This window comes from Quercus suber, unplaced genomic scaffold (assembly GCF_002906115.3).
Source record: "Quercus suber isolate HL8 unplaced genomic scaffold, Cork oak 2.0 scaffold_689, whole genome shotgun sequence".
Taxonomy (NCBI): domain Eukaryota; kingdom Viridiplantae; phylum Streptophyta; class Magnoliopsida; order Fagales; family Fagaceae; genus Quercus; species Quercus suber.
This window is the reverse complement of record NW_027070130.1, coordinates 285992-295116: the sequence shown is the minus strand read 5'-3', so window position 1 is coordinate 295116 and position 9125 is coordinate 285992. Positions and strand designations below refer to the sequence as shown.

General features: G+C 35.8%; 1 protein-coding gene across 3 annotated transcripts; it reads left to right on the top strand.

Annotated features, from left to right (window-relative positions):
• The first annotated feature begins 1130 nt into the window (after positions 1-1130).
• Positions 1131-8443, top strand: LOC112006722 (uncharacterized). Of its 3 annotated transcripts, none has more exons than XR_010626047.1 (8): positions 1131-2555; positions 3332-3416; positions 4617-4713; positions 5069-5132; positions 5231-5287; positions 6207-7187; positions 7295-7332; positions 7436-7496. XR_010626047.1 is itself a non-coding variant. In XM_024039031.2 (8 exons), exons 1-8 carry the CDS (start codon positions 1440-1442, stop codon positions 8070-8072), a joined length of 1629 nt encoding a protein of 542 aa, XP_023894799.1. In that variant the 5' UTR covers positions 1133-1439; the 3' UTR covers positions 8073-8443. The 3 variants fall into 3 exon arrangements, 2 of the variants coding, with proteins under 2 accessions (XP_065622267.1, XP_023894799.1); XM_024039031.2 differs by lacking the exon at positions 6207-7187 and adding an exon at positions 7983-8443 and having other exon boundaries at positions 1133-2555; positions 7436-7517; XM_065766195.1 differs by lacking the exons at positions 5231-5287; positions 6207-7187; positions 7295-7332; positions 7436-7496 and having other exon boundaries at positions 4984-5078.
• Positions 8444-9125: the final 682 nt, after the last annotated feature.

Below are 9125 nucleotides of genomic sequence, written 5' to 3'. Positions count from 1 at the left end.
AATTAAAGGGACTTGATTTTTATTGTTGGGATGAGTGGGTGGTTGGCGACTTCTCGGACTTAGCCAAGGTCATCTAGTACAAGATGGTTCAGGGTTTAGGCTCCTCGAGCTCAAACCCCCAGTGGAACCTTGATCTTAATCTGCATCCACAAGAAGAAGTAAAAGTTCCCGTTGAAAAGGCCCCCAACTTGTTATGGATGTGTATGGGGAAAAGGATCAAGATATACAAGGACCAACAAAGAGATTAATAGAGAAAACTTAAATAGTATTGTAAAAGCCACCTTCTTAAAAGGAATTACGTGCAACCATGAAAATTCAATAATGCGGTGATTCTCAAATACCACTTCCAAAAACTAAATAGATTATCCTAAGACACATAAAATAAAAAATAAAAAAAAGTATTTCATCACAATTGGAATACTAATCCGTATCAAATACCACTTTTTAGCTATTATGTATAGATCTCTCTCGTTTTGTTTATTCCCCAAAAAAAAAAAAAGTCTTTCTTTCTCTCTCGCAAAAGAAGAAAAAAGAAAAGAAAGAGAGACATTAACAAGAAGCGGCTTCACATGAAAGACATTACCACTACTATTGACCTACAAGCAAATATATATATATATTATATGTATATATATATATTTTACATTTTACATGTACTTGATTTGTCTTACAAATGTACATACGGTTAGTTTGGTCGTTTGATTGTGTATATTATAGTCATTTATTTATTTATTTTTGGTTAAATAGTTGAACAATATTGAAGTAACAAGAGTTGCAAGATTAAAATGAAGATCGATTATTAATTTACGACGATCAAGATCTGTAGTGTACAAATATAGTGCATAGAGAGGTGTTCAACAATCTCCCCCAAAGATACAGAATTCTCATTAGAGCATAATTGGTATGTTATAAAATAATAAGTTTTTATTTAGGTGTTATCATATTTTATATTTGATAGTTATTATAAAAATACAATTTGTTCATTTTATTTATATTTTGATAGTTATTATCATGATCTATTTATTTGATATATGTTTATTCGATTATTATTTTATAATCCGATAATTTTTTTTTGATAAAAAATATATATATATATATATAATCCGATAAATAAATAAATAAATAAAAAAACCCAATGATCGGGCACAAGCTGTCGGAACTCGGAAGCAGGCCTCCAAAGTCGAAACGCAGAACGACATAACGCTGCCGTAGAAGTAGAAAATCCCCAGTTCAAATCCACTATTAGACCGTGTAGTGTCAGTTTGGACACTAAAATCGTGATATCAAATACCGTTTTTAACTTTAAAAAAATAAAAACCGTGAACTGAAAGAAGGATTTCCCAAAAGTAAGTAATACTCCTCCTCGTCCTCGAAGTGGAAAATAGCTGCTCTAGCCTCTAGATATAGTGGTAAAGCTCAAAGGAACCGGACCGAAAGAAATGTCAACGAAACGCAGACGAGATTATTACGACGAAGACGATAACAACGACGAGGAGTACGAAAACGACGCCGTATTTGCCAACGGCGGCAAGAGCCTGAAAGTTGAAGTGGATCTCTCTCTCTTGGAAGCCTTAGAGAAATCCCAATCCCAAAACAAGAACGCAGTCGAAGTGGTCGACCTCAAAACCCTAAAGAAACTCGTCCTCTCCTTCGAGCGAAAGCTCAAGGACAACATCGAAGCTCGCCTCAAATACCCTAACCAACCCGACCGATTCGCCGACTCCGAAATCGACCTCCACGACGACCTCCACAAGCTCAGCATCCTCGCCGGAGCTCCCGAGCTATATCCGGATCTCGTCAATCTCAATGCGATTCCTTCGATTTTGAACCTCCTTGCTCACGATAACACCGATATCGCGGTCGATGTGGTTCAGTTGCTTCAGGATCTGACGGATCCTGACGTGTTTGAGGACGATGAGGAGAGTGATGAGCCGGCTAGGGTTTTGGTTGACGCGCTGGTGGAGAACAATGTGCTCGAGCTGCTTGTTCAGAATCTGCAGCGGTTGAACGATTCCGATCCCGATGAGATGGCTGCGGTGTATAGCACGCTCACGACGGTGGAGAATCTGGTGGAGGTGAAGCCTGCGGTGGCGGAGATGGTGTGCGAGAGGACGAAGTTGTTGAAGTGGTTGCTGGGGAAGATAAAGGTGAGGGAGTTTGATAGTAACAAGCAGTACGCGTCGGAGATTCTGGCGATTTTGTTGCAGAATAGTGCGGCGAATCAGAGGAGGGTAGGGCAGATGAACGGCGTGGATGTGGTGCTTCAGGCCGTGGCGATGTACAAGTCGAAGGATCCGAAGAGTTTGGATGAAGAGGAAATGGTGGAGAACCTGTTTGATTGTTTGTGCTGCTTGTTGATGCCGTTGGAGAACAAGGAGAGGTTTGTGAAGGCCGAAGGTGTGGAGTTGATGATCATTATTATGAAGCAAAAGAAGTCGGCTTATAGCTCGGCTATTCGGGCACTTGATTTCGCTATGACAAAGTATCCTCCGGCTTGTGAGCGTTTTGTTGATGTGTTGGGACTGAAGACTGCCTTTGCTGCATTTATGGGTAAGGTAAGAGTCACTCACTCACTCACATTTTCGTAGTTTGGAATATAATTTGAGCATTTGTGAATTGTAATTACATCTCTGAAGTTTGATATGTAGGAAGGAAGGCTTTTGTATATATCTAGGGAATCACATTTCAATAAATTCAAAAACGTAGGATTCCAGCATAGTTGTATTGGTTTAGATATGCGCATTTCATTTGTAATCACATTTTTGAAATGAAGGTACTTGGTTTAGTATAGAAAAACAGAAGTTTATGAGAGTGCAAGTTAGCTATGTGGGAAGGCTTTTGTTTTTTGTTAAATCTCGTCAAGGAGTTGTAACTCAAATGGTACGTCCTCCTTCCATAATAATGGGATGGGTGGTAAAGTTGTGAGTTCAAGACCCAGTAGTGCGTGTATAACTTACCAATTGAAAAAAGAAAAAGAAAAAAGAGGCGATTTATTGGATTTCCAGGCAGGTTGTTTTCTGTTAGAACTAAACTACCGTTTTGCTGGTTGTTGTGTTGGTTCTTTGTTTGATTGTATCTGTATGTTAGAAGTATATACTACTGGGGTTCTTATACATTGGATTTTGTCTGGCTGTTATATATTAGAAAGAGAGGTGAAACACTGGGATTCTTCAGGGAATTTTTTTTCCCTGTAATGTAGTAGATCTGCAATCTGTACCATTTTTACTTTTTTTGTTTATGCTTTCTTTTTCTTTTTCTTTTTTACCTGTGATTTACTACTCACATTTTCATTACATCATAACACTGACATGTTGTATCTTCTATTGTTTAGATTCCTGTGAATAAGAAAAACAAGAAAGAGCGCTACCAAGAGGAGTTAGAAGAGCGCATCGTGTCACTTATTGCATCATTATTTGGTAAGTAGGAAGTGAAGTTGTATATCTCCTCCCCCCTATAATTAAGGAGTGGAGGGTAAAGACATGGATTTAATTCTGTCTGGCTCTGAGTTGTATACATCTATGAAGAAGCAGAAATTTGATGTGCTAATTTTGTTTTTTTTTTTTAAGAGTAACATAGCTTTATCAATGAAAAAGTAGCCCAAGTACACAGGGTATACTATGGGTACATCACAATCAAGATCTCACGCTACAATTATCAAATAGATCTACAAGAGCAGTAAAAGAAAATGATCTCAAAGCTAGAGTTCAATCAAACAAATATTGAAAGAAAAACAACTTAAGATCAAGAATAGACCATTCACATCTCTCAAAACTTCTAGCATTCCTTTCTTGCCATCAAAGACACCTCATTAAACAATGTGGCACTACTTTCCAAATGTCTTTGTTCCAATGGCAACTAAACTGACCCTGCCAAGAAGCTAGCATATCCAGACCCCTCCGCAGCCTAACCCATTGAACACCAAACAGACCAAGTACCATAGTCCAGAACTCATTAGCTATAGGGAAATGAAGAAGTAAATTGTCTACAAACTTCCCGCTACATTTACGCATATAACACCAATCTAAAACAATAATGCCTCTCTAAGAGGTACCTTCAATCTTCAAATAATTTTCCAAGGAAAAGACATGGTATTAGTAAACATTAAGGAATCATGGTACCTTCCAACTTCAAAACCCCAACCCTTCACTGGCTTACAACAAAGTGTATATGCTAATTTTATATAACTTAGTCAATACAAGCGGCTACTATAAGAGTCACTGCTTATATATCTCATCACATATGTATATTAAATGAACTTAGGTTTCAGGGTATGTAACTTTCTGTGCATAAATTAAATTTGGTGTTTTTAGGATCATTGGTTTTGTGAGTGTCATTATATCCTAGATTTGATTCTATTTGTCTCCTTTGGTTTCTGGGTGCTGTTGATTTGTGGTGTTGAGATCTTAATTGGTTAGAGTTTCTCTTGTACACATGTTTTCATGGGTTGCCCCACTTTTTGGATTCTTGTTCTTGGATTTGCAGTTTTTTTATGGGCTCTGCATAAGCTTACTGTACTGAAACATATCCATATACATATGCATCTTCTTATAAGCCAATAGCATTCTTTTAAATAAATGACAGATGTCCTCTTACCTTTCTCTATATTTCAATTCCAGGTGGAATTTTGAGGGGTTCTAGAAGGGAAAGATTATTGAGTAAATTTGTTGAAAATGAATGTGAAAAAATAGACCGGCTTATGGAGCTTTATATGAGGTGGGTTGCTTCATTTTTTTGTCTATTTCTTCAACTATTGAATGATTTTCTGTTGGTTTTAAACACCTCTTTGGAATGGCAAAATTCTCTTGTCATGTAACCCATTATAGGTTCCATTTGTTTTGATGTGAAATGTTTTCTGTCAAAAAATGTTTTCTGCTGAAAACATTATAATGAGAAATATTAATGAACTTGAAGCTTAAATTAAAAGTTCATTGAACTGATTGAAACTTACCCCAACTTCTAATTGAGAAAATGTATTTACCCCAGAAAAAATAATGAAGAAAAATAATATCGGGAGGACTGAGCATTTAAAGGCTTATATTCTCATTTGAAGAATTGTGAATTTTCACAGATATTCTGATAGAGTCAAAACAGAGACCGAACGGCTAAATCATCTTGAACTCGATGACTTGGAGGTTATTTACTCTCTTTTTTGTTTCTCATTATTATATACCACTTTGAAACAAATTCATTTTAAAAACGATTTGAGATCTATTTTTCTTATATTTTGCAGATGGATGAAGAGGAGAAGTACAACCGGAAGCTAGAATCTGGGCTTTACACTCTTCAGGTTAGAGTTTTATTGCGATGACCTGTCTGTTTTTTGCCATCGAAATTGGTTTTTTGGACAGATTCAGCTGAACATTTGGTGCACATTATTATTATTATTATTATTATTAAAAAAAAGAAAAGAAGAAGAAGATATCTTTTAACCCTTACTGGTAAAATAATTCAGATTTCCTGGGCTTGTTCTGTGACTATTTTTGTTTTTTTTGTTTTGTTATGTTTTGTTTTGTTTTTTTTTTTTTTTTTTTTTTTTTTTTTTTTGGTTTACCTTAACCAGTACCAGAGAACTGAGGAGAAAACATAGGGCACACTTCGTTCAAATAATAATATTACAGGCAATTAATTCAAATATCTGAATTAGGTTCCTTTCGTCCAAATGAAAAATCTGAGACCTTTTTCTATGACAAAATTGCAGTTATGTTGGGTGAAGAATTTGGGATATTTTAATCATTAAATCTATGTTGTGAATCCCATAGATGGGCTCTCAAGATAAGGAGAAAAGGCAGTTTGGCCTGATTTAGAATTTCCAAGATGAATTGGATGTCCTTGTTAGAATTATGTAGTTAAATGACTAAATTCACCATCTCCTAATAGTTTAAGCTTAAGCTTTTGAGAGAATCGGTAAGTAACATGGTATCAGAGCAGGAGGTCCTAAGTTCGATTCCTTTCTCCTCCACTCTACCACCCATTTAAAATCCCACTTGTTGTTGGTTCTCACCTATTAAAAGTTAGTTTGAGACCATGCGTGAGGGGGATTGTTAGAATTATGTGATTAAATCCTTCATCTCCTAATAGCTTAAGCTTTTGGGAGAATTGGTAATTTACAATCCTCATGCAGATTACTTAACTGTTAACTCATAATCTCATATAAATATTATTCCGACAAATTAGATAGGCTACATGAATTCCTTTTCTTAATGCAGCTGATCCAGGAAAGTAATGGAGGTTATATGTGATAAAAGAGAAGTTTCAGAGGCAAGGGCTGGTTATGTTTATAATTGTAGATTTGTAAAACCAGAAAAAAAGATGGTGCAAAATCGGAGGGCCCTGGACTTTTCTATGTTGCTGTTCTGATGCTACAAGGCAGCATTTTGATTGATTAGAGTTTCCAATCTTATCAAGCTGTCGCCTGGATCACACTTAGTAGGCTTCTGATAAAGCTAATAGTCTTATGGGAGGGTTGATTCTGATATAAGATAGACCCAGAATAATTGTGTTAATTCTCTATGTCGAGTAAAGTAATTGGGAATAACCGGTTCATTCTGGCTTTTAAAGAGCTCTTGTAGTTCTGGGAGCCTGTACCAGATCTCTTGGTCAAAAGTGCTTGGTGAAAAAATAAAGTAGAAGAGAAGCAGTTTAGAAAATTATACTTTTGAGCTGAAATGGATCTAATGGACCAGCTACTTTAGGTTTGCATGTGAAAATAGTAAAATTGCTCGCCCTTGCATTATGGGAAGGGAATTAATCTTTGGCTGAAAGGAATTGTAACCAGTAGTATAGATTGTTTTTCTCCTTTGTTTAATGGCAGTCTCTACTTTTATGTGAAATGTTGCTTTACCAATTCAGAAGGGTGGTTTTTGAAACACATGGAAATAAGTTGGCTGGTTAAACAATCTTGATGGAGTATCCTCAACACTCTTGGATTTGGAGTATATAATCTCAAATGTAAACAGAGCAAAAAATTGACAGTTGGGCTTACCACCAGCCTCTTGTTGTGAAAGTAGTACCTGTCACCTTTATGTAGCAGGAACTCTGGGGGTTTACCTATAATAGTAGCTGGGAAGGGAACTTTTTAATTTTAAAAATTAGAGAATGAAACCTAATTCTCTCAATGTAAATTTAATCCTATGTCAGCATAAAGTTTGTGCCTCCAAAGAAACACTATTGCTCATGAAATGCTATAGGTAATTTTTTTCTTCTTTGACCTAGGAGAGTTGGATTTGTATTAGTTATTGCTTTCAAGTTTTCCGTTGTCCTGTTGGGTTTAACCTCTTTACCTGTGATCCTGCAGCTGATTGCCGTAATTCTGGGTCATATTTGGTGCTCTGAGTAAGCTTTTGCATTTGAATTTTTAGATATGTTTATGTAGAGCTTTATTGTAGCCTTTCTGGTTCTGGTCTGCATTCCATAACTTGAGTTTATTTATGTGCAGGCATCCCTATATGAGAGCAAGAATTGAACTACTACTCAAGCAGCAAAAGCTTACTAACAAGGACGTTAAGGACATACTTCAGGTATATGTTTTCAGGCTGTTTATACTCCCAACTGTGTCATAAAGTATCTAATCTTGATTAAGTGACATTTTTCACGTAATTTGTTTTGTTGTTTCTAGTATGCTTTTTATATACTTTGAAACAGCCTGTTTATAAATTTAATTGAGGAATTTTGGAGTTGTGCACACATAAAGTCCACATTTCCTTAAGACCAGTTCAGACCAAGATTTCTGAATGCATCTGTGCGGTCTCATTCATATCCTCATCCTTGCCATGGCACTGGAAAATTGGTATATGGAAATGTCTTAAACTTTGTTTTTATGGGTGCTGGTTGAAACTTTAATGGATGTGAAGCTTTTGAAATTATGTTAATATATGCCAAAATTTGGTCCCTGGGTTCTCTGGGCCTTTCCATAACAATTACTCGATCATGTTCAATACCCTCACAACTTATTTACGACCTTTGCATCCTTTTGTGGATCACAGGAATATCATGACAATATTGGTGATTTGGATGGACCAGAAGAGAAGGAGCGAGCACAGGCAAAGATTCAGAAGTTCATTTCAGCCTTTTGATTTCTTTAGGCCATAGAAACTTTTGTAAACTGGTGTACTTCAAGTGGGGGGTTACGAGGGACCTGTTTATTTCATTGTAAAACGACCCCCCCTCTTTAAATCAAGGTTCTTTATAGGCTACCCTTCATTGGATCTACCCATGAAGTGCCTGGTAAAATAGGGAAAGCAACAATTTTTTGGTTAAGCGTATATTTTTAGTTGGTTGAGGCAAAAATCGTGGACCTTATATATGACTCTTGAATTGTCAGTGATAGGATAAAACTTAAACGGCACTGCACATTCAATGGAAATGAAATTATAGTCGAATTGTAGAATGCAGGCAACGAAAGAAATGGTCTCAAGGTTGATATAAAGTATTATATTGGGTCAAACTTGGGTTATCTTTTTTCTGGTGTTACTTAAACAGTTATATCGAGATCTAACATTCCTTAGGTTATACAAAATAGTTAAGATCGCTCCTGAGGCATTGCTAATTTTCTAGATGGGCGAAATAATTCTTCTTTGAAGTTTGTTTTGTTTTTCTTTTTTTCATTTTTTATTATAACAGAATTCTTCTTCGAAGTTGGTCAGAGTGGAAATCTCATAAGGTTGTTTGTCTTCTGTTGTGAAATCTCAAAGTTTGTATATTTTACCTAGTAGGTAAGTGCAATTGTATAATGTATAATGTATAATGTTTTGAAGTTCAAATTTTACCTGAACTATTTCAATTCTTAAAATTTTTATGTAGTATATTGATCAATGGTTAATATCATAATGTATAATTCTCTTGTGCTTTATAATGATAGTTATGATCAAATGATGTATACGGTTCAAGAGTCTGAATTTGGTAAAGATGGAGTGTAAAGCTCATATTTTACAACATCCGATAAGAGATGGTCACATAAGATTAAATTCAATAAAGATGGGGTCTAAACTCTTTGGTTTCAACACATCCTAACACACCTAATAACATCTTTAAAAAAAAAAAAAAAAATGCTCTATTTCATGTTTTTAAACCAAATGTGAAAAAGTTCCTAAGATCTCATCTCCCTCCTCAGCTCCTCTGTCTACCGC